The sequence below is a fragment of the Canis aureus genome, chromosome 6, assembly GCF_053574225.1.
Source record: "Canis aureus isolate CA01 chromosome 6, VMU_Caureus_v.1.0, whole genome shotgun sequence".
Lineage (NCBI taxonomy): Eukaryota > Metazoa > Chordata > Mammalia > Carnivora > Canidae > Canis > Canis aureus.
In genome coordinates this window covers 40,293,984-40,318,256 of record NC_135616.1, presented here as the reverse complement: position 1 = coordinate 40,318,256, position 24,273 = coordinate 40,293,984, and the positions used below count along the sequence as shown (strand labels likewise).

The 24,273-nt window shown below is 55.5% G+C and overlaps 1 protein-coding gene across 10 annotated transcripts; it reads left to right on the top strand.

The window, feature by feature from the left end:
- The first annotated feature begins 10,922 nt into the window (after positions 1-10,922).
- Positions 10,923-23,869, top strand: LOC144315898 (CD48 antigen-like). Of its 10 annotated transcripts, none has more exons than XR_013381637.1 (8): positions 10,923-11,041; positions 14,824-15,186; positions 17,939-18,238; positions 19,973-20,083; positions 20,407-20,552; positions 20,775-20,822; positions 22,617-22,758; positions 22,947-23,869. XR_013381637.1 is itself a non-coding variant. In XM_077901203.1 (8 exons), exons 1-7 carry the CDS (start codon positions 10,975-10,977, stop codon positions 22,756-22,758), a joined length of 1,146 nt encoding a protein of 381 aa, XP_077757329.1. In that variant the 5' UTR covers positions 10,923-10,974; the 3' UTR covers positions 22,947-23,869. The 10 variants fall into 10 exon arrangements, 9 of the variants coding, with proteins under 9 accessions (XP_077757329.1, XP_077757332.1, XP_077757328.1 ...); XM_077901203.1 differs by having other exon boundaries at positions 22,648-22,758; XM_077901210.1 differs by adding an exon at positions 12,663-12,743 and having other exon boundaries at positions 10,929-11,041; positions 14,824-15,025; positions 22,648-23,869.
- Positions 23,870-24,273: the final 404 nt, after the last annotated feature.

The following is a 24,273-nucleotide window of genomic DNA, read 5'->3' as shown; positions in this document are numbered from 1 at the left end:
GTGGTTTATTTCAAAGGATAAATTCTAGGACTTTCAGTTGGCTCAGTTTGTAGAGCACCTCACCCTTGATCTCAGGGTTGGGGTTCAAGTCCATGTTTGGTCTGGAGGCTATCATAATTAATTAAGCAATTAAAGGATTAGGCGCCCAGTGGTTCATTAGGTTAAGCAACTGACATCGTCTCCTGTCATCATCTCAGGAATCTGGAATTGAGCCCCGCACTGGGCTCCCCACTCAGGGAGAGTCTGCTTGTCCCTTCCCTCCCCCCTCCCCCTATTGTGCTCTCTCTCCCACTCCCTGAAATAAATAAATAAATATTTTTAAAAATATGAAAAGATGCTTTTTAAAACAATCGAACTTTATGACATCACATCATTGTATTAAAGTGTAGGTCCTTGAGGTCTGTGAGGAAGTAGCCCTGGACATATGTGTGCTCCTGTCCGCCAGGCAGGACCCAGGATTGTGGCAAAAGCCTCCAGAATGCAAGCTCTCCCCCAGCCTTTCATGGGATTGGACTGGGTCCTCCTCCTGTATGTTTCGTGTGTCCAGACGTTCACGTGGAGCATGAACACCAGGAGCCTGGATCCCACAAGGACTGTGGCCCCACCTTCCCTCTAGTGGCTGTTCTCAGTTTTCCTGAGAGCTGGAACTCATCCCTGTTCAGAGCAAAGAATCTCTTCTGTAGTCTGTGTGTCCTCGCCTCATAAATTACTTCATATGAGAGAGACAGACAGACACAGACAGACCCGTAGGTGCACCTGTCACCTGCCTGCTGGGGGAGCTCCTGCCTGCGCCTTCACTACCTTGTTGGTCTCTAGATATTCCGTCAGTCCCACCTTGTCCTGCCCCCGGGCCACCTGCCTCTTCTTTGATCATGCAGGTGCCTGCTCAGCACCCAACATTGCTGTGGGAGACCCTACTGTCTCCTACGTCAGGGGGTTTTGTCTGGAGGATGAAATCCTGCCTCAGTGGCACCTCATCCTCTGCTGGTTAGCACCAAGTCCACAGTTCCCCCCTCCCCACAGTCCCTTCCTGGGTGACCTGCACGAATCCCAGGGCTCAGGGAACCCGGCTGTGCTGAGACCACATCTCCAGCCCTGACTTGATCCCCACACACATCTGCCTCATGAACTTCTGCTCCTCAAAACCAAAGTGACCACGTGGCACACCCCCTTCCTGACCTCCATCTCCTCAACCCAAACCTGTTCCTCCCCAGGCTTTACTGGTATTTACTGCTCAGTCCACCCACAGTATCCTCCCAGATGCCTCAGCGAAACACCTGGACGTCACCCTGGATTCATCTTTTCCTCCACCCTGGGTCTGAACGTCCAGCAAACCCTGGTTCCCTTGTCCACACTGCTGTCTGGTCACTGAGCCTCTATCACTGCACCTGTCCCAGGACATAATCCCTGAGCTCCCCCCTCCCACTCCGGTCTGTTTTACTTCTCGTGTTGGGCAGGAGGGAAGCTGGTGCTCACTGGGTTAGGACACGGGTGGCAGGAGCATGAGGCCTTCTCTGGCAGGACATCTGGGAGCTGGGCCGAGGGAATGTGAGGAGCAGAGTTCAGCAGGCAGGGCCCCGAGCCAGGCCTGGAGTCTAGAACATCTGACAGGGTAAGTCTGGGCAGAACCTGAGGCCCTTCATCTCTGGTGATGCCTGTGGAGGAATCCCAGGGTGTTCCGGGTGCGGTGAGTTTCTTACATCTAGCTGAGTGTCCAGAGGAGGATTGTCCCAATTCCACCCCAAAGCTTTTGGAAGCAGAATCGGCCTCACATCAGCACATGGGCATCAGCACCCACTGCCTGGAGGCCCGTGTGGAGCCTGAGGACACAGGATGGAAAGTCTGTCCTTGGGCTCAGGAGCCTGGATTTCCTGGGGAGGCCCCTGACGTCACCTCCAGGCAGTCAGAGACCCACAGTCTGGGAGGAGGGAGGTCGTGGTCCTGCTGCTGGTGTGCGTGTTCATGATGCTCATGGGGCCTCTGACCCGGATCTGCCCACATTCCTGGCACCCGGGGGCCAGTTTTCCTGGCCTGAACCTGGGTCAGCATGGCCTGGCTCTGTCTCCCTCCTGTGGGCTTTCCTGGGGCTCCCCTCTACCCTCTGGACTTGTTCTCAGGATGAGAGACCAGGACCTGGCAGCTGATGAGTCATGCTGTCACCCGGGTGTTCAGACACCTGTCCTCAGAGCCCTGTGACCCACCATCCCCACACTCAGGGAGGCCACACTCTGGCTCTGGATTAGGGAGCTGGATGGACCTCGAGGGACTGGGCTGTCTCTCCTCTGTCCTGCTGGCTCCCCTCCCCCATGTGAGGGTCCCACCTCCCTGACCCCCTGGAGGCCTGTGAGGAGAGGCCTGGACCCAGCAAGGAGTCCTCGGGCTCCCTCCCTCCCCCATGCCTCCTACCAGGCTGTCACTCCTGGGGATCAATCATGCATAAGGAGCCTGTTTTCTCATTTGCAGTGAACTCAGGGCCCTTGCAGGGCATCTGCTGACACCCTTGGAGGTGCTCATGCAGACTCCGGAGCAGGAATCCCCCCGCCCCTGGAGCAGCCTCCTCTGGTCACAGCTGCCTGGGCCTCAGTCAGGAGCAGAGACCCAGCCACAGGGCCTGAGCCACATGTCCTCCCATGCCTGCAGCTCCGTCCCTCCTGGTGTCCCTGTGCATCCAGCCCCTCACCCCTGGAGCCACCTTCCTGCTGAGATCTAGTCCACCTGTGCTGCTCTTCCCTGGATGAAAGCAAATGCCCAGGAGCCTCTGGATGGAGGCTCTACGCCCTCCCCTGAAGGGATGTGCGAGCCTGTGGGTCCCTCCAGGACAAAGACTTTGCTTCCTGCCTGTGCTCCCCCCGCCCCGCGTGCACACAGTAGGCGCTCCTGCCCTGTGCCTGCAGGTGAGCTGACTGAGCTGGGAGGTTTCTTGGCAGGACGTCTCCATGGCAGTTGGGTCGGCGGCCGCCAGGTGGCGGTGGTGCCCGGTGCTCAGGGCGGGAGTGGGGTGGGGTCCGGTGGCTGGGAGGTGCTCAGGGAGGCCTGGGGGGCTCAGGTGCTGCCCGGAGGGCGGAGCCACGGAGCCTCTCCCTTGGCTCCTACACCACCAGGGGGGTCCCGGGTGGGGAGCGCCAGGGTGACTGGGAGGGGTCACAGGTGGACAAGGGGGCAGCGGTACAGACATAAAGGTGCAGTCAGGAGCTCAGGATGAGGAGCCCACCTGGAGGGTAGGAGCCCAGGGGAGCCATCCAGGTGGAGGTTCTGATGTAGGAGGGGTGCTGGCTCACAGTTAGGGCGGGGTCTGGCAGCCTCACCTGAAATGGGCTGGGTCCCGGATGTTTGGGGCTGGGAGTGGGCTGGGGTACCATTGGGAATGGGGGAACCTTTGAGATTCCTAAGTCTGCGACCAAGCTCTGGATGCAGGTGTCTGGGTTGAAACATCCTCAGGAGGACAGAGGAGCCCCCTCAGTCCTTGACACCGACCTAGAGACCAGTGGACAGAGCACCTGGGGAGTGGGGTGGGACAGGCTTTCCTGGGGTGGCAGGCATTCGGGGACACATGTGGCCCTGAGCGAATTCTGGACCCTGGGCCTTGAGCAGTCCTTGAGGTACCGAGAACACTGCCCAAGTCAGCAGCACAGCGCAGTCCCCAGTGAGCTGCCTGTCACCCTGTCCCTCCCTGCAGATTCAGCTCTCTGGGCTGCTTTCTGTTCTGAGGAGTGGGCGGTCACCAGGTCAGGCAGGTGGAGACACTCTGGGAGGAGGGACCACGACCTGGGGACCCTGAAGAATCCCCCCCTGCCTGGTCCCCACATGAGCGCTCACAGCTGTGACCCCTCCTGACCTCCCCTCAGGGCTCTGTGACCCCGGGCAAGTCACCCAGCCTCTCTGTGCCTCCTTCTGCTGAGTCCAGTGTGGTCGCTGACGGGACTGACCTCATCAAGCTGCTCACAGAGTTAAATGCAAATCCAGAGGAATCGGTGCCTGCTTTATGTCCTCACAAGCCATACCTAATTTATAGAGGGGGTCCAGGGGCCTGGCTGGCTCCGTCAGAAGAGGGGGTGATTCTAGATCTGGGTGGTGGGTTCGAGCCCACACTGGACGTAGGGCCTACTTCAAAAAAAGGAGTCTGAAGCTGGCAAACTTAATTTTAAAAAATCATTGTCACTGAGAAAATAACGTGCCCTGTTCCCTCTGGCAGGAGCTCCTGACGATGAAGCTCATGTTACATGATTGAAAGTGGGGGCAAGTGTTTCCAGCACAGAGCCTCCTTCCCCCCGTGTCCGCAGCCCCCTGCTCCAGGGGAGCCCGTCCCATGTGCTCCCAGTTCCCAGGGGCCGCTGTGTTTTATCACAGCTACACCGCGCGGATGACCTGCTGCCTCAGGACTGTCTGTACCACTAGGTAACATCAATGCAAACGAGGGTCCTGATCTCAGAGATGTGGGCAGGGGGGGGACCTGTGCCCGAGGGTTCCCGTGGAGCGGGAGCCTGCACGCCTCCCTGAGGACAATCACTTGCAATATTAACTATTTCTTAGGGCATTTACCTCTATGTTTCTAAAAAAATTGATTTCAAAAAATAATGTTCTCACATTAGTATTTTCAGATTAGTATTTTCAAATACTGAATTTCACATTCAGTATTTTCACCATGTACTTTCCATCAGAGAGATGAGGATTTTCCTCTCTTCCATGCCTCTCTCTCACCCTCTTCCCGCCAACTAACAGATATACAGCCTATTTGTTGATCAAGGATAGCATCTTAATCTATAATTTTAGAAGAGTTAAACTCTATAGCATTTATTACAGGCTCGACACTCTTCTGAGATCTGCAAGATCCCGAAGCCTGTAAGGGCAGAGCTGGGACTTGAGGCCAGATAGGTGGTCTCCCTCTGGAATCCCGGCTTTCCCCTCTGGCGATCCCACCTCCACAGCCTGTTTGTGGAGTGCTCACTATGGTACTCAGTGCTGGGCCCACAGGTGAACAAAATTAATTCCCAGCCCCGGGTACTTGTATTTAGGGGGAGACACTGGAAATAAACTAGGGACCAAGTAGATGTATAAGGTCAGGTGGTGCCAGTGGGTGACCCAAGAGAAGCAGCGTCAGGCAGGGGAGCTGCTGTTCTAGGTGGGTCTCCCTGGGCAGGGGGCCAGTGGCAGAGGCTGAGCAGGTGTGAGCGGGAACCGTGTAGGTCCAGGAAGGACGCTGCAGGCAGAGGTGCCGGGAGCCACGGTGCGGAGCTGGGAGCCTGGCTGCTGGATGAGCGGCCGCAGGCTGGGCTGGAGCGGGTGATGGGGGAGCGGGGAGAGGGGTGGGGGAGGGCCCGAGCCCCGAGGGTGCTGGGTCCTATCTAGGTGGGATGGGGGTGAGCAGAGCATCTGAGGGGCGCAGGGGCGGGGCGTGAGGCCGGCGGGGAGGCCACGGGGCTGTGTGCGGAGGACACCCTGCAGGGCCGCGCAGCCAGGGTGGGCCTGGGAGAGGACCCGGCACAGGGCTGCGGGGGGCTTGGCCTAGACTTAGAAGCGGTGGTTCTGGAGCCGAACCACTGGGCTGGAGGCGGCTCTGGCAGACACCCAGGCATCTTGACTTGCCGCAGGGAGCAGCTTGTTCTTTTTTTCAGGACAATTTGATCTGTGCACATCCCCATCTTGTCCTACCCGTGTCCCCTGAAGGACAGAGACTGTGAGATCCCTGGGTCTGTGAGGGATGGGGCAGATGGGGCTCTGGAGGGGGGCCTGAGGGGTTTGTGTCCCCTGCTCAGTGCTCTGCAGCAGTGTGATCGAGGAAGGACATTCCAGGCCTCCTGGGGTCCGGCTGGGGACACCCTGTCCTGGAGGCAGGCACAGCAGAGCTCACCCAACGATCACTGGCAACCCCACATTCTCTGGTCCCTGGAAGTTAGCCGGTCAGGGGAACGAGTGCTGGCCAACAAGCAGGAGCAGAGACTCCTGGACAGATGCAGACATCCCAGGGCTGACTCCACTGTCTGCCTTCCCTGCTGGAGCCCCAAGGGTGCAGCTCCCAGGGGGTAGAGCCTCCTTTAGGGGGACAGGTCCCTCCCTCTATGGGGTGAAACCCCTGGTCCTTAGACCCTGATCTCCTGGACTGTGTGTGTGTGACAACAAGGCAGCCTAGCACAGCCTGACTGTGGGCGTGCCCGGGGAGGGGTGGGGACAGGGACCAGCTTCATCAGCTACTCAGCTCTCACCTTCTAGGGTGGGACCAGCCCTCCCTTGGCCCCTTGACACAGGGCAGATGCAGGTTCCCAGCTGGCACAGGTCATAATCTAGGGGGGGACTCAGCTGGTCATCAGGTTCAGGGCCTCTGGGACAGAAGTTCAGTTCCCAGGGGCTGGAGCTTCAGGGGACAGGGTCACCAGGAGGGTGTATCCAGTGTCCCTCGGGCACGGACTGATAGTGTGCACTTCCTATGACTGCTGAACAGAAGCCTCACCCCTGCCTACTGTTACCAGAGGCGAACCTCACACCTCCCCATGTGGGCCTCTCCCCAGGGCAGCCCCCAACACGGCAGAGGGTTTAAGCCCAGCAAGGACACAGGGTGACAGCAAGACAGAAGTCCCCTCTGTGTGACCCGCTGTTCCTGAGGGCCGTCCACCACCTGAGCTGCTCCCTGCTTCCCAGACGGACTCCGTGATGCAGCCCCCACCCCACGGGAGGGCTCCAGGGCCTGTGGGCAGGAGGGGTCTCTGCAGCACCTTGAGCAGCTGCCTCCTACAGAAATGCTCTCAGTACGGACCGAAAATGTACCATATCTGTTGGTCTGATCCCATGTACTTCATCCTCTCCCTGTTGGGGGTCAGGACCCTGCAGGTGATCGAGGTCACACGACCTGGTCAAGGGGACGCTGCCCTGGGACAGGAATGATTCCAGCATCGCTTCACACTCACGCACTCTCCTGCCTTCCAGGAGTCACGGAGCACATGGGAGGGATTTAATGGCAAGATGGGTTCTGGGCTTTTCTCCTTCATTCCTCCTGGAAACCACCCTCACTTCCTGTGCCCTCTGCCCTAGGCGTCTGCAGCACTGGCACCCAGGGTTCTGAAGCCCACGGTTCTGGAGTTGAGGATTCTGGAAACCCTGTTTCTCTGAAGGGGATGCAAGGAGCTTCTGTGTTGTTTCAAGTGCTCAGAAACCCAGACTTGCCTGCAGGAGTCGAGCTGGAGAAGGTGACTTGGGGGATCCTCTCCGGGGCAAAGTACACAACCCTGCTGCAGGTCTCCCCTGGAGCACGCGATCCAGAATGGGTCAACTTCCAGGACAAGTTCCAGAAGAGGGTCCGTGTGCTCAACATTACGACCCTGAGGATGAACAACCTGACCCCGGAGGACACTGGGCTGTACCGGGCTCGGGGCTTCTACTCCAGAGGAAGACAATACGACCAGGATTTCCACCTGACTGTGTATGGTGTGTAGGCCCCTCCCCCAGCCCCAGAGCTCACCTCCTTCCTCTGTCCCTGGAGGGTCCCCACGCCCGGCTCACAGGGCTCCCCCCAGACCCCAGCCTTCAGACTCTCTCTTCTCCCCTGGAATCAGATGCAGGGTGTTCGCCACAAATGCAGGCAGAGCTGAGAGTCACCCCAGGGATGGAATCACTTTGGTGCTTTGGGAGGGGAACTCCCGTGGGGGGAAGTGGGGATTTTGCCTTAACACTACAGTCCCCACAGGACTCAGGGTCCTCAGTCTGTCCCTTAGCTGTCTGTGCCGCTGGGACGGGTGAGGACACCTCAGGGGCTCACCACACACCTGAGGGTCCTACTGTGCTGTTGGGCAGGAGTCAGACCCCAGAGCCTGTGCCTTGAGGTCCGGGTGTGGGCAGGGCTGTGCTCCTCTCTGGAGGCTCCGGGGAAAATCCATTTCTTTTTTTTTTTTAATTTGTATTTATTTATGATAGTCACACAGAGAGAGAGAGAGAGGCAGAGACACAGGCAGAGGGAGAAGCAGGCTCCATGCACCAGGAGCCTGACGTGGGATTCGATCCCGGGTCTCCAGGATCGCGCCCTGGGCCAAAGGCAGGCACTAAACCGCTGCGCCACCCAGGATTCCTGAGAATACATTTCTTTTCCTGTCCTCCCTCCTGGTGGCACCTGCATCACTTGGGTCGAGGCCCCTTCCTCCACCTTCACAGACAGCACTGCTGGGATGAATAGCTCTGGCACTGGGTACCTCGGACCTCCTCTTCTGCCTCCTTTCACTTGGGAGGACCCTATGATCACATGGGGCCCGTTGAAGCATCCAAACCATCTCCGGTTTAGTTTTTAGCTGGTTAGCAGCCTCAGACCTCATTCACGAAATCTAAGACACCTGCAGGTTCTGAGGGTTAGCACAGGGCCATGGTTGGGAACATTCATCACCTACCAGGATCCGGAAACCCACAGGAGAACCACACATATGGTTCTCCCGCCCCTTCCCCCAGTCCTTCTCAGCACCAGCCAGAGGCAGCACACTCGAACTCCAGTGGTCCAGCTCTAAACCTCCACAGATGTAGAAGTTCACACAACATTTCCTGCAAGGAGGGGCCCTAGGAGCAGCCCCCAACCCCTGGACCCTGGCTCTGAGCCTGCCCCTGAGCCTGCCCAGCACCAGCCTCACCTATGTGCTCAGCAACCAGGGGGACCAGGAAACTGCCACCTTGGACCTTGGGGACATCTGTGGCCACGGTGAGTGCATCCTGCAGAGGGGAGGGGCTCCCGGGGCTCAGGCAGCCCTGGGTGAGGATTCTCCTGTCTCTCCCCATGTTTATGGCACCACCCGCCACCTGGTCACCCCATCCAGTGTCTGGCAGGCACATCCACCTGCTTCTGCCCTTGGGTGCCATTCCCAGGCTCCTCTCCCCCCACCCTCACCCCTGCTGGTCCAGGCAGCACCCAGCAGGGACCTCTGCCCACCCTCACCCATCATTCCCTGTGTGTCCACGGTGGTTTTCAGGAGGGGAGTTGGGGGGTGTCAGGGGTCTGTGCCAGCTGAGGGGATGTGAGCCAGTGACTCTCTCAGGATTCAGGGCCGGGGGCTCCTCTGCTTGATTCTGGGCTCACAGGCACAGGTCACCCCACCTGCTGGCCTGGGTCCCGGATGTGTCCTGCTGTCCTCAGCCCCCAGCCTCTGGTCAGGCTCCTCCCTCTGCCCTCAGCCCTTCCAGGTCAGGATCCTCACTCCCCCTACTCCCATCCAGGGACCCCTTGGCTCCAGCTGGCTTTGGGCCCTGACACCCGAGCATTCCCCGAGGCCGCCGCTGGGGGCAGGTCAAGCATGAAGAGAGTTTGACCCCGGGGTCTGGGCCTCAGGGGCTCAGGCCCCGCAGGAGCTGCTGCCGTCCTGCCCTCACACCTGCGTCCTCTCAGGAGCCGCCAGGGGCCCCCACACTGAGAGTGAGGCTCTGCGCCAGGATGAGCCTCCTCTGCATCCCCAAGCCCTGGACGGCAGCGGCCACGTCTGCTTCTCCTTGAATTCCTGTCCCAGCTCGGCCCCGGGCTGTTTGCTCACAGTCTGTGTTTCCCCGAGTGAATGAGAGACCCGGTGCCCCGTGTGCCCCCTCGGCCCTCCCACCTCCTCCACCAGCTGCTGGGGGCCCATTGCCTCAGTATCCCCGATCCCAGGGAAACTAATCGCTCAGGGACACAGTGGACCCTCTGGAAAGAGGCCCCTGCCTCCCTCGCATCCTCCTACCTGGCTCCTCCCTCTTGGTCCCCCTCCCACCTGCCCCAGTGGGTTCTGGAGCTCCAGGGCTGGCAGGTGCCCCCCTCCCTGTTCATGGCCCTCCTTCCTGGAAGGCGGCACCCACCCTGCCTGTCTGCTCCCTGCACTCCTCCCTCAGGATGAGGTTTCTCATCACCTCCTCCAGGAGGCCCTCCCTGACCACGTGTGTACAGGCTGGGAGCTCCTGTGCCCTGGGATGGCTCTGGCTGGCTCCTTCTGGCACCTTCTCACCCTCCTCCCACTGAGGTGTCCTCAGGGGTGGGCACCGTGTCCTGTTCCTCTCAGCACCCGGGCTTCAAGCAGGAGCTCGGGAAGTGTTGAGTGAAAGCACCTGCCATGCTGCTCCCTCCTCAGCTTCTGAGCAGGTGCCTTCAGACGTGTCCACGTGCTGGGCAATGGGTATCTGTCCTCTCTGTCCTTAACCTTCTCCATCTCTCTGTGCAAGGGAAGCAGATCCACAGGGACAGGCTGATGCCTCCCAACTACCCACCATCCTGCGGGTTGTTGTGGTCCTGCTGCTGATCCTGGGAGCTGGACTGTTCCTCTGGAGGACACGAGTGAAGAAGAGCCTGGAGCCTGGGAGAGGCAGGTTGCACTTCTCCTCCCCGGGCCCACACACCTCCCTCCCCTGGACCCTGGGCTCCCTTCCTCCTGCCTTTACTGCTCAGGGGATGTCCCTGCAGGAGGCTGGTGGGGGCGGCCACGGCCTTGGGGTCATGGAGGGGAGGGTACAGGTTTCCAGGGCTCAGACTCCAGCACCCTGTGTATGACCCAGGTGCAGGGTCCCAGGAGGAGCATAGGGACCCAATGGGTGTCATCCACTCTGCAGAGCTGAGCCAGCAGGGGTCTGGAGACAGCAGGGACCAGGTGAGGCTACAAGCGGGGGCAGCCTGGGTCATCCCTCGTCCCTCTGTGCCCGGGTGTGTGCTTGTCAATCCCTGTCTTCGGCAGGGTGTGACTGCAGTGCCCGGGGAAACCTTTCCTGGATATGCATTATTAGGTATGATCTTATTCTTCCGTATACTTTTCTATGCTTTCTAAATTTTATCTAATTTACATGGATTAATCTCATCAGAAACCCCCTTAGTTTTCAAATTGTGTGCCTGTTGCTGACAAGACCAGAGCGGGCTGAGAATAAAAGGGGATATAAAGCCTGAGCTTTGGGGCGGAGAGAGGGAGGGACCAAGCTCTTATGGGCAGGGGCGGAAGGAGGGCTAGGAGGCAGGGCGGGGCAAAAGGGAGAAGAGGGTGTTCTCTGCTTTCTACAGTTATGGAGTCCCTGTGGGGCCGCTGTTTCCCTTCCCAGGCTCTAATGCTCATGATCCCCCTGCTCCTGGGTAAGTGACAGTTCAGAGAGGCAGCTCTGGGGAGGGTGTGGGCTGCGGGGCCAAGAGGCAGGGGTGGGGGAGGAGGGTGAGCAGGGGAGGCTTGCTGCTGCCAACATCCTGATTTCTCCAGGGCCTGGAAGTGTTGAGGGAGAAGAGGGGGACTAGAGCCTTTTGGAGATGCCCTCAGATTCCCCAGGCTGGGGAATCCACTGTCAACCCTCTGTTAGGACAGCAGTTATTTGGCCTCCTCTGGAGGGGCGGGGAGCATCTTAGATCATCAGTCTCACTGTCCAGAATCCTGTTCTATCCTCGGGGCTGTGTCTACACACTCAGGCCCTGTGTGCACTCCCCCCCCCCCCACGTCCCCAGCCTGCTTGTGTCCCAGCTCCCAGGCTGAGGGCACGCGTGTGAGTGACGGACCAGGACAGCCTCCTGTTGCCCTGGCATCAGGGACAGCTGAGCTGTCATCTTCTGCAAATGTGGGGTGGGGCAGGGAAAGGGAAGTTCCTTTCTTAACTGCCTGTGAACTTTTCCTGGGTTACAAGCCATTTCCAGGCTCTTGTGGGGGTAGGGGGTGCCCTGCAGGCAGCCTCATGTGAACCAGGCTCCAACTATGTGGCCTGGACCCACCCTTGTCCCCACGGCACCCCAATGGCCCACAGGGGGCTGAGTCTGTGGTCGGACCCACTGGGTCACTCGGTCTGGTTCTGCCCCATATTGGCCAGAAGATTTTTGTTGTGGTAGCAAAGTTCCCAGGCTCTCCGTGCTCCCTACCCCTCTGCCCTCCACACAGAGGTAACACTGTGGGTACTTTTAAAAAAGCTCAGGTCCCCTTGCACATCAGTGAGAGAAGAGGCACCTCCATCGTCACTACAGGAGTAGAGGGCACAAGCACAGGGGGCAGAGAAAAGAGACAGATCAGGGGCAGGAGCACGACAGACAGTCGTCCTCACAGGAAAACACACAGATGCAAATTAAAATTTCTGGTCACCCTTCTTGCCTGTGAGATGAACATGCTTGTGTCTCTCATGTTGAGATCCCGAGTGCAGTGACAGGGGTAGGACAGGCACTCTCATGTCTCCCCATCACCTGTGTCATGCCGAAGAGCTACTGGCGGTCCCTGTGATGTGCCAGAGACTGGGGACCATTTCCCACGTTGACTCCGTGTCCTTGGTCATTCCCCGTCTGGGCTGGAAGCCCAGGGAAGACCCCATCATGCAGAAGTTCCTGCGCAGACATTCCTTTTGTTCCACTTGCAGCCGTGAGACCATGGAAGCGTCCAGAGGGCAGGTTCCCACAGACGTGGGTCAGCATGAAAGTGGGGACGATGCCGCGCTGGTGGGGAGGTGGGCTGGTGACAGGGAACAAGGACGTGCTCAGAAGGCCGGGAAGGAAGCAGGTGGGAATCACCCTCCAGAGCTCAGGTGCAGCAGGGCTGGAGGAGCCGAGGTCTGGTCCCCCCGCCCCACTGGTGTCTGCTGTTGGCAAGAGTGAACTGTGCTCTGTCACTGTCCCTCCGCTCCACCCCAGCCTCTGGGAACGTGATGACATTTGTGTTTCTCTGCCGGGAACAGCTGCCCTCACCCCAGTTTCCTTGCCCATCTGAGTCTACTTCCTCCTCTGCCCACAGATGCTGGGGTTTCCTGATCCGGGTCAGGGAGCCTGTGGTGAGCCGTCAGGGAGCCCTGCTGGGGCTCTCTGGGAGATGCAGGTACATCCAGGCTCTCCCCCCGTGTCCCCAGAGCGCTGCCCGTGTTGTGCCGGCACAGCATCTGTCCCCAGTGTCAGAGAGCCGGGAGCGGGCCAGCGAGAGGAGGGCCCCGGGAGCCCCCTGTCCTCCAGCAGCCCCACATGTGTGCTCTGGGCTGCCCTCCATCCCGGGGGCTGGCCGTGACGGACCAGGAGGGCCCAGTGTCCCTGCCTCAGCCACGGGGACGGCACCTCTCCTGCCGCCACAGCCAGGCTGCCGGGAGTCCCCTGAGCTGGGAGAGGACAGAGGCGCAGCTGGGGCCAGGTGGGTGTCCCAGGGATGTCCTTGCTGTCCTTCAACACTGACAGATACAAGACTCTTTGCTGGGAACAAATCTTGTTGTCAAGCAGATTTGCGCAGTGCTGCTTTCATGATGAACTCATTTTTATCAAGAATTGAAGTTGATTGAACAAATTTACCCTTGTTCTTTCTCTCAAAGAATAATTTTTAGGGCTTCTGGGTGCTGTAGTGGGTAGAGCATCTGACTCTTGATCTCAGGTTTGTGAGTTACAGCCCCACGTTGTGTAGCGAGCCTATTTAAAACATAGGCTCTGCTCATTCTGCTCCAGCCTTGGCTCTTCATCTGTCCCCATGACGACCATGATCATTGCTGCATTGGGACCTTAGCACACGTTCTTCCTATGCCTGGAGTAATTAATTCTGTCCTGTCAGCATCCGGGACTCACCTTAATTGTCACCACTCTTAAAGGCCTTTCTTTATGACACCCACACCCCACACCTCTAACCAAACCACCTGCATGGTGTCACATTATCCCAAGTGTCACTTTGGTTCCTGGTTACCAGCACAGAGATGAACTGATTGAATGTAATATTAGTAGAGTGCAGGTGGCCCTAGATGGCTCCAGGTGACCACCACCTGCCCCTCCACCATCCACACCGGAAGTGGCACCACCAGAGCTGGTCCAGTCACTGGAGGTCTGTGACTCCTGACAGAGACATCACAGCTCTCATCCCAGCATCACTGAGTCTGGACACCTGCCTGGCTGCAGGACTGCTGCCACCACTGCCTCAGGTGACAGTCATTGTCAGCGGCACTGACCCTGTGATCCTGGCTCCCATGGCACTAGCTCCAGGTAGAAAGTCTGGAGTGGGGGCATCTGACCCCAGAGCCCAGGTCCTGTGTCATCTCAGCTGCAAAGGATGCCGGGCAGTAGGTACCCGGCATTTCCAGCTTCTCTGGGGGGATGTCGGCTCTGGCTCATGAGGAGACAATTCCCCAAATGTGAGAAGTAAGTTCACTGGCCAAGCAACAGGTAAGGAATCTGTGCCAGTCCCTTTCTGTGTTTTTATGGATCTGAAATCATGTGGTGTTGGTGCTTCCCTGCCCTGGCTCCCTGACTAGGATGGGAGCTCCGTGAGAGCAGGCACTGGTCCCCACTGTGTCCTCGGTCACCACTGTATCCCCAGCACCCTCAGCCATGCCAAGCTGGCCCAGCATGGATTACCCAAGGCAGGCTAAGGGTCCAACGGAGTACAGATCTGTACCAGACAAGGAGCATGCAGGAAAAAGACGATGGTCACATGTCACCTGACTGGTACGTGAGACCAGCACTGACAGTAACCACTGGGTTGCCTAATGGTAGAGGGTCATGAGTGACCTAAGGAGGAACAGTGTCACAGGACTGGTGGGCCTGAGACCCTGCTGCCATGTGCTGAGGAACACAGGGCAATAGCAGACATGCTGAAATGGTTTTCTTGTGTCATAGACAACCAAAGGGAAAGTTGGGTCATAATTTATCAGCTTCCATATTGCCCAGTGTTTCCCCAGGTTAAAGCAAAGAGCACGTTGGGTGTCAGGTGCAGGAAAGAGTGTGCCCGAGCTGGGAGGGTGACACACATGTGCCTGACCCAACGCTGTGTGCCCTAGGCAAGGCCCGTGCTGAGCAAGCACCTCTGTAGCTTTGCTTCCTCGGCTCTGAAACAGGAGAGGCTCCTCCTCTTTAAGCATGCCAGTGATGTGATGGGACAGCAGGTGCTACAGCAGCGTCACTCCTGTCCACTTCTTTCTTCCCCATCCTAGCTATTCCCTCACCAAGCTTCCAGACTGCGGCTGACCCCAGCTCCTCCCACACCCTGGAAAGGACCGTTGGGGACTCTGTCCAGCTGCACCTGATCTCCTCCTTGCCCTCTAATGTCCGAGAGGTTGAGTGGAGTTGGCAATCTGAGCCCGAGAAACAACAGTTCCTGGTGTCCTGGAAGCCTGATGACTCTGGTCCTGACTGGTATGAGCTTGAAGGAAAATTCAGGAGCAGTCTCTCCCTGACAGAGATGGCAGTTTTGAGCATCAGGAATCTCAGTACGGAAATGAGTGGATGGTATACAGCAAATGTCAAATTCCACACAGGAAAATCCCAGAAGGAAGTCTTTAGACTCTGTGTATATGGTAAGGTGAAGCCCACTCAGGAATTCCAATAATCACTTGATTTAAAGTATGTTGGCCTAAACAGGTTTAATAAAATCAAAACTTCCTTAGGAATATTTGCATCTCTTTTGATGCCTTAACCATAAAGGCTAAATTTTAAAGATTTCCTCTTAGGGAAAAGTAGCTAAAATGTCTTGAAAAGTATAGGCAGCACATGAAATGGAGCAGGGGAAAGAAGCCATCCAAAAGGATTAAAAAAAAAAAACACTATTTTCCATTGCAAAGTACTGCAAAATAGTTTATTAGCAATACAAAATTGTGTCAGAATCTTCTTAACAGGTTGGTCAAAAACTAATTAAAAATTCTGAAGTGACCCAAAAGCTGGGCAGAAAGAAAAAAGGAAACCTGGACATCAGAACAGTGAGGAACAACCCTAGGAGGGAGATTGAGTGTTAGAGCTCGACACTAGGGGCAGCCCAGGTGGCTCAGTGGTTTAGCACCGCCTTCAGCCCAGGGTGTGATCCTGGAGTCCTGGGATCGAGTCCCACATCGGGCTCCCTGCATGGAGCCTGCTTCTCCCTCTGCCTGCGTCTCTGCCTCTCTCTCTCTCTCTCATGAATAAATAAATAAAACCTTAAAAAAAAAAAAAACTCGACATTGGTAAAACACTTTCCACCACTTGCCCTGCACCCACTTCCCCAGGAGGACTGTGGGACAGAGCCTGTCCTAGAGCAAGTGGAGGACACAAGGGGACCCAGGCCTGGCCCCTGGAGCCCCAGGACCAGTGAGTACCCCACCCCCAGGAGGGGAGACCCATCACTGCCCTCCCCGTGCCCCCCTCCACCTGTGCTTCCCTTCACCACACCTGGCTGGCCCTCTCTTCCTCCTTCATGGATACTGGGGGCTCTTGGGGGGCTGCCCATCCCTCACCCCTCCCTGCATGTGGATAGATGTTCTTGTCTCCGGTCCTTTCCTGGACCATCTTTCTCCCCCTCTCACTGGAATTACTTGGATGTGGTGGCCTCTCCACCTGGCAGCCCCGTGGCCTGCCCTGCCCTCTGTGGCACCTGCCTGAGGCTTTCCACAGCTCCCAGCAGGCACTCAGCAGGTGTCTCTTCTCTAGGGAGATGTCAGCAATGTGTAAAGGAGACCTACAGAAATGCTCCTCAAGTTTCTCAGAGTTTTGATTCTTCAAGCCTGATTCACATTCCCTCATCTGTTGAAAAGAGCGTGTAACATTCATATAATCCAACTGCTGAGAAAATTCATACCTAAAAGCATAAGCTTCTATATGTCTGTGTGTGCCCCCAGCACTTGGTAACAGACATTCTGTTTGTTTGTTTGTTTGTTTGTTTGTTTTTAGATTTTATTTTTTTCATGAGAGACACAGAGAGAGAGGCAGAGACATAGGCAGAGGGAGAAGCAGGCTCCCTTCAAAGAGCGCAACATGGGACACGATCCTGGACCCAGGATCACACCCTGAGCTGAAGGCAGACGCCCAACCACTGAGTCATCCAGGAGTCCCCATTTGATTTTATATTTAAATTATTACCTGTTAATTCAGCTATTTTTAGAAACTACTTTAAAGGATTAAGTAGCTTTTTGTTGTTGTTTGTTTGTTTGTTTGTTTGTTTGTTTGTTTTTGCATTTGGTCCTTTACCCCGGGGTTTCCAGCAGAGTCTGGTTGGATTTTCTGGTTCACTTTCTAACATCTCTCCATCTCCAGGCGCTGTTGTTAGGTCCACAGGAAGAAACTCTCTCCGTGTGGCCTGCTTCGTGTCAGCTACCTGAATCTGTATTCTGTCCACGGTGACCACTGTCACACCTGCCAGCATGTTGTTGACCTGCCCTTGTGGACGGATTTCCATCTCTGTCTCTTCAATCTCTCTGTGTCATTAGGTGATGCGCCGAGCACATGGCTGCAGGATCGAGGCGGGGTCTGTGTGTAATCGGGGGGCGTCCTGCCCTCAGACACAGTTCAGGCTTACACGGTGGACCTGCTCCTGACCTTTCATGGCCTCTGTTCACCATTGGTCAGCATCCTTGGCTTGCCCTTACTCGGGTGGATAGCGTTCTCGTCAATCTAATCGTCTCTGGTGTGCTGGAAGTTATACCACCTTGCACTTTAATCCTAGTGGACACGAATCTTAAATTTATACTGCAACATTTAAAGATAATCAGTATTTCTTCTTTCTCTAAATAAAACAAGAACTTCAGCGTGTTTTTCCCCTGTATCCCCAACTCCTCTCATGTGGTGCTTATTGCACATATGAGAATAGACACAATTCTTATCACCTGTATAATCACCATGTATATATATTATCATAGAATTTGGGGGGCACCTGGGTGGCTCAGTGGGTTAAGCCTCCGACTCTTGATTTCTGCTCAGGTCATGATCTCAGGTGATGAGATCGAGCCCCACGTCGGTCTCTGCTCTCAGCGCATAGTCTGCTTGAGATCCTCTCCTTCGGCCTTCTCCCTGCTTGCCTAGCTCTCTCTCCCCTTCTCCCTCCAATACATAAATACAAGAAACCTGTTTAAAAAAGAACTATCACACTCATCATGATCACTGAATTCTGTTGACACAACTGAGCATGGAAGGGCCTCAGCCCTCTGCCCTGGGCTGGGAGTCAGAGCCCCTGGGCAGTAGGTCCCTTCCCCAGGGCCATAGTCAGGAACCTCCCACCGCTGAGTCACTTGGTGGACCTGCGGGTCTCCTGCCATGTCCTCCAATGCTGAACCTCGCTTTCTCTTTTGTCTCCTTCTGCCCCAGAGCCCATCCCCCACCCCCAGATTGTGATTCATTCACCAATCAACCCAGCGGGCTGGTGCCAGGTCAGCCTGGAGTGTGAGACCCCAGGATCTACAGAGAACTGGACAGTGACCTGGCTGACTGAGGGCCTCCCCAGGGAGCTGGAGCAGAGCAGGGCTCTGAGGCCAGCCCCCAGCTCCAGGAATGTAAACCTGAGCCTGCCCCTGAGCCAGGTGAATGGCTACCTCACCTGTTTGGTCAGCAACCCGGTGGAGGAGAAGAATGCCACCTTGCCCCTGCAGAGCATCTGTCTGGTCAGGGGTGAGTGGGACCTGCTGGGAAGGGCTGGCAGGGGCGGGGCGTGACCAGGGGGGCTCAGGGAATCAGTGGGACAGAACAGCCGTGGGAGGGGCTCTCTGTGGAGAACCCCAGAGACATGTGCATGGCCACAGGGTCTTCGTGGAACCTGGACCAGTGCCTGGAGATGCTGTGTCCCCAGGACCTGCCTGTGGGACTGGCCCATGGGCACTCCCTTTTCAGCTTCAGGAAGGGTGACCCTGTCAGAAGATGCAGTCAGGGGATGGGAAGACTTGGAGGGCTTCTGCCCCCAGCCCTGGGATCTCAAGTCCCCAGATCCAGATGGTCTGGATGCTAAGGTCCTTTCAGGCTAATAAATGCTGGTTTTTTACTCATTTTAGACATGACCTTTCTGAGGGTGCTTACCACCTCTGAGTGCATAAACCACAGTTCAACGCTCCTCGGAGCAGTGTGAGCACCTGCAGTCACCGCAGCCAGCTACCACACTTCCACGTCTGCTTCAGGGGTCCCCTTGGCCATATAGGAAGGGAGTATACACAGTAGTACATGATAGATAAGGGAGGAGCCCTGACTGATTTCTTAAAATGCCAAGAACCACAGAACAGGAACAGTGTACTTAAAGAAGGAGGTTAATAATCAATGTGGCTGCCCTGTCCCACCAGGGTCCTCCTGAGCTCTGACACCCCACCTCTGTGCAAGCTCCTCCTTGCCCTGTCCTTACTCAGCCCCCTAGCATGGATCCTCACACCAGGCCAAGAGGCACTATGTACTAGGTGGAGGGAAGCCTCAGTCCGCATGAGCCTGCACTAAAGGAACTTGCAGGGCAGTGGAGGCATCACCACATCCTGGCTGTGTAACTTGGACAAGTTACTGAATTTCTGGAGCCTTTGTTTGAGATGGGTGTTAATTATATCTACTTCTTCGGGTTGTTTAAGTTATCAGTACAGTATGTGACACACAGCATGTCAATAAACATCAGGTAATAGTTCGTGGACAAGGAGGAGTACGTGTATAAACATGAAGCTGCATGACAGCTGCTGAATTTGAGGCAAATACAAACTATATGGTTCAAATACAAAAGGCAGAAAACTGAGTACTTGCTGCAGGACTTGGGAAAGCATCGCAGAGAAGGGAACACCTGAGCTGGGCTCTCCAGTATGAGCAGTTTTCTTGTGGCAGTGTGGGAAAGACATCCCAAACCGTGAGCAGAACATGCGCTGGCAGCCCCAGAGCCTTGCATCCTCTCCCCTTCCTAGACTGGTTCTCTCCCGGGAGTCTGCCAGGGGAGAACAGGGGCAGGCTGTGGGGATGAGGGGCACATATGGCTGCTGGGAACCTCTGAGGTCTCTGGGAAGAAGCGGCACAGAAAGCCTGGCAGAAGGACCAGTGGAGTGACCTGGTAGCGTGCAGGAACTTGCCAGGGCTGCAGCAAGGATATGCATGTGGGACACAGGCTCAGAGCCAGGGGGTCCCCCCTTCTCCCTCACATGCCCAACAGGCCTGATAGGGGCACATTTGACACCAGCCTTTTTATTTTTATTTTTTAAGATTTTATTTATTTATTCATGAGAGACACAGAGAGAGAGGCAGAGACATAGGCAGAGGGAGAAGCAGACTCCCTGCGGGGAGCCCGATGTGAACTCGATCCCAGGCCCCTGGGATCATGACCTGAGCCAAAGGCAGATGCTCAACCACTAAACCACCCAGGTGCCCCTTGACACCAGCCTTTGATGGCAGGTTCTCCTGACCACAAATGGCTTTGGAGAGGTGTCCTGCCCACGCTTCTAATGATGAGCCTGGCTGGTGGAGTGTACGTCTGCATGAGGAAGAAGATGCAGTCCAGGAGGGGTAGGTGATAGGGAGAGCCTGAGGGGGAGGGCAGTGGGGGAGGGCAGTGGTTGGAGGGCCTCCCCGCTCCCTGGGAGGGGGCCAGGCTGGTAGATGGGGCTTATTGACCTCTCCTGTGAACTATCCGGGTGCTGAACCAAGGCTGGGACCCAGCAGTACCGAGGGTAAGGACTGTGTGCATGCCCAGAAAGATGGTGGAGGCGGGGGGGGCAGAGGCCTGGGACCTGACCTTTCAGCCCATGGAGCAATGGCTGCCCTACTCTGGGGCTGATGAGCGGTCATCTCAATCCCATGTGCTCTCGCTGTGCATGTGCTGTGTGCAGGCCGGCCCACTCTGCTGCCCACAGAGCCAGGCTCAGCCGGTGTTCCCCAGGCCCTTCCCACAGAGGAACCTGCTGGCCTGCAGACTGGTGGGGCCAACAGCCACTGCCATCCCGACGTGGAGATGAGCCTCCTGAGACACCACAAGGTGGGTCCAAAGGAATCAAAGCACATCAGCCAACTTGTGCTCCATGGGTGTGAGTGCCAGCCAGTCCAGGGCACTCTGCTTCTCATCGGGCTCTGGTCCAACCCTTGCTTTGGACAATATGGGTGTTGTGTCTGGAACTGAGAGTAAAGGGTGGAAGCCAGTGACAAGGATGATTCCTCACTCATACGTGCACAATCTCATCAAGTCCTCACCACCACCCAGGGAGGAAGGATGGTGGAGCAGGAGAAGGAAGGAGACAGGCTCAGTGAGGTGAGTGACTGACCCCAGGGCATATGACTTGGCAGGGGAAGGAGCAGGAGAGAGCCCAGGCTGCCCTGGAGGGATTCACCACCACCCACAAACTCAAACTCAAGCCCTAGGGGGAGGCAGGAATGTAAGGGACTGGCTGTCAGGTGCAACTGTCATCCATGGAAGACCCAAGGCAAGTAGGAATGGGGGACTCTGGCAGGGCCTGGGGACCAGGCAGACCCAAGGTCCCAGAGAGCATCAGTGAAGCCCGTCCCCCACCTCCCCACAGCACCCACCCCTGACCTGCCTCAGATTCTGTATTAAGGCTTCCTTTTTAGGTCCTTGAAGGACATCTCAGTGCTACTGGCCCTCAGTTGGAAATGGTCACAGATAGCATGATTCATCGAGGGGAAGGCCTGGAGGCAGTAGTAGCTGGAGGAGCAGGGGCCACGCACCAGTTCTCAGACAGAGCTCACATCAGAAATACCTGGGGGGATTGCTTCCTGCCCCCCACCCCACCCCCTTGAGCTTGTTTCAGCAGCTCTAGGGCAGACCTGGGACCTTGAGTTTCTAACACATTCCCAAGTGATGGCTCCAGCTTTTGGGAACCACTGGACTAAAATCGAGCAGAGGGAAAGCCAATAGAGCCACTGTCTGGACTCCCAGGACAGCCGTGGCTGGGTCATCTCCTCTCCCATCCTTTGACTTTGCCAAAGGGAGACAGGTCTGCATCATTGACCCACAGACCACCAGGACCTTAGAAATCCCCTGGACAGATCCCAGCAGTTTATGGTAGGGGAAAGTGGGATCCAGAAGGAATGCTAAGGAGGGCAGGAGGGAAATCATGGTGGCACCAGGTAGAGCCGGCTCTCCTTGCTCCCAGGTGAGTGCGCTGTGCACGGTCCCCCAACTGTCTCAGCACCTGTCACTCTGTGACTTTCCATCTCAGCCCCTCTGGGTTATGTTCCCATCTGACCCATGCCACAGGGAGCTCAGGAAGTAGACCCTAATCCCAATACCCACACGGGAGGAGCACGGGAGGGAACAATATGGGGCTTCAGGTGACCTCTCACCCAGACCTTCAGCCCTGCCCCCTCCATCTCTCTGCCCCTGGGGAGCTTCCCAGCCTGATGAAGACAATTATTTCCCTCCCAGGACACAGGGAGACAAGCACAGAAGAGAGATGGGGGTGGCGTGAGGAGCGGAGTTGGGAGAAGTGGGTGTGAGGCTCTCATGCCGACTTCGCCTTTGACCTGACAAAACTAGTGTCTGGGGTTCAGTTTCTTCTTTTACAAAATGCAGATTACAGGAATAATACCTTGATCTGCCACTTTGTGGTCTTTCAAAGCACTCTCGCAATGAGAGTGGCCAAGGTGGGTTACGGATTTGTCCAACTAACATTTAATGAGTGTCTACTCTATCCCAGCACTGTTCTGATCTGGGACACAGAGGCCAACAAAACAACAAAAAATCCTTGGCCTCTGAGAATATACATTCTAGGTAGGGTGAGGGGAGAATAGCAAATAAAATAAAAGAGCAAAATGTGAAGCGTAAGGTGGTGATACGTGCTCAGGGGAAAATATGGCAGGAAGGGGTGGGGGTGTGACGTCAGCTAGGGGAAGGGAGACACCAAGGGAGTAAGGTGGGGGCCTGGGGGGAGGGGGAGGAGAGGGGTAGCACCCAGGGGAAAGGACAGAGACTGCCATGTTCAAGAGGAAGGTCTGCGCTGAGCTATGTTTTGGGGTTACCACAGTTGAGACAGGAAGTACCTGAAGAGTAATAGCTTGAGTGACCTCTGTGCTTGATTCTTTGAAGCTGACCACAAGCACCTCTGCTTGAGTCACAGAATGACATGGAGAGGAGTGGCGGCCATCCCCTCAGCTCTGAGTGCACCCCAACAGTCTATACTATCTACGAGAAGGTCCGGCTGAGCCGAGAGCCCCAGGAAGACACCTAGGTCAACGGAGATGTCAGAGCATGAGGGGCCTTGGCAAGATCTGCCCCACCCTACACTCCACCTAAGGCCCCCCAAATCCCTCCTTAGGTGGAGCAAGGACAAGCCCCCAGGTCTTCCTGCTGTACCCCCCAAGACAGTAGAGCAGCACCACATGTCCCTGGGCTCCTCACAAAGTTCTCACTTCACAGGTCGTGAACATTGACCATGCTGCCTGAGCGTCCAGCACGAGAGACTGGTCCTCGGGCGGGCAGTTGGATTTCCGACCTTGACCCACTTATTCCGGTGAGGGAACACCCATAGTCAGGCAAGACCTGTGGAGGCATTTCTGGGAACAGAGATGTTTTCCTGGAATTGGGCGGGCCTTGGATGGAGGACCGCCAGATGTCACTGCCCAGCCCACCCCCATGAACAGAGGAGGGATGGCCCTGGGAAGGTCAAGTCCAGGGTCAGCTTCAGCTCTGCCAGAGGAAGGAAACAGCTTCTGAGCTCCATCACCTGCAGGCTTACTGTAAACACCAGAAACGCACTATCCCAAGGTCTCTTCAAAGTTCAAGCAATTTCTCAACCCTTTTTTTATTACTTAATATATGTAAATTGCAAGAAAGTCAAAGGCATGTCTCCTTGAAATTATATTTCATCAGTTTTGTTGCAAATAGGATCCTGTTCCTGTTGTATCTTCTAATTAGTTGTTAAAATAACACATATTAAACACATATTGTCACATCGCTGTTTCTCTACTGCTTGAAACAGTTTTTCATTTGATCCCTTTGAATTTCTGGGCAAAGAACCATATTATCGACAAATAATTATAATTTTTTCTTCCTTCTTTCCAATTTTTATGCTTCATTACTCTCCTCTTGTCTCAGGACAACAGGCAAATACCTCCCAGACCATGTTTAAGAGGAGTGATTCTGAAGCACATCCTTGTTTTGTTCCTAATTTATTGTAAGTGCTCCGAGGGCATCCTTGTTATTAGTAGATTTCCTCCTATTGAATTATTCTTGTGGTATTGGAATAAATCCCAGTTGATGTATTATTCTCTTAATGTGCTACTGTTTGATAATATTTTTATTTGGGATTTTGCATCATTCATAAAAAAAATTCTCCTGTACTTTTTAATGCTTTACTTTGTTTGGTATTTGAATTATGCTTACTAAAGATTCCTTTTATCTCCACTTCTTGTAATAATTCAATAAAAATTTGCTTTCTAATCTAAAAAAAAAAAATTCCTTATTTTAAAAAAAAAAAGAAAAGAAAAGAAAAAAGGAATTCCCAGAGCAGCTGGCTAGCTCAGTTGGCTGGCTGAGTGTCTGCTTTCTGTTCAGGTCACAATTTCAGGGTCTTGGGATGGAGCCCTGCATCAGGCTCCCTGCTCAGTGGAGAGTCTGCTTCTCCTTCTCCCTCTGCCCCTCCCCCTGCTCATGCTCTCTCTCTCTCTCAAATAAATAAATAAAATCTGTTTAAAAATAAAAAAAAAGAATTCCCATCACCCAGTGTTCATTTAAATTATTTTAT

Coding starts and splice junctions, on each gene's coding strand:
- LOC144315898 (XM_077901203.1), top strand. CDS start 10,975: ATGGAGTCCCTGTGGGGCCGCTGTTTCCCTTCCCAGGCTCTAATGCTC. Junction 20,084..20,406: donor GAAGATGCAGTCCAGGAGGG/GTAGGTGATAGG, acceptor TGCTGTGTGCAG/GCCGGCCCACTCTGCTGCCC. Junction 20,553..20,774: donor GCCTCCTGAGACACCACAAG/GTGGGTCCAAAG, acceptor ACCACCACCCAG/GGAGGAAGGATGGTGGAGCA.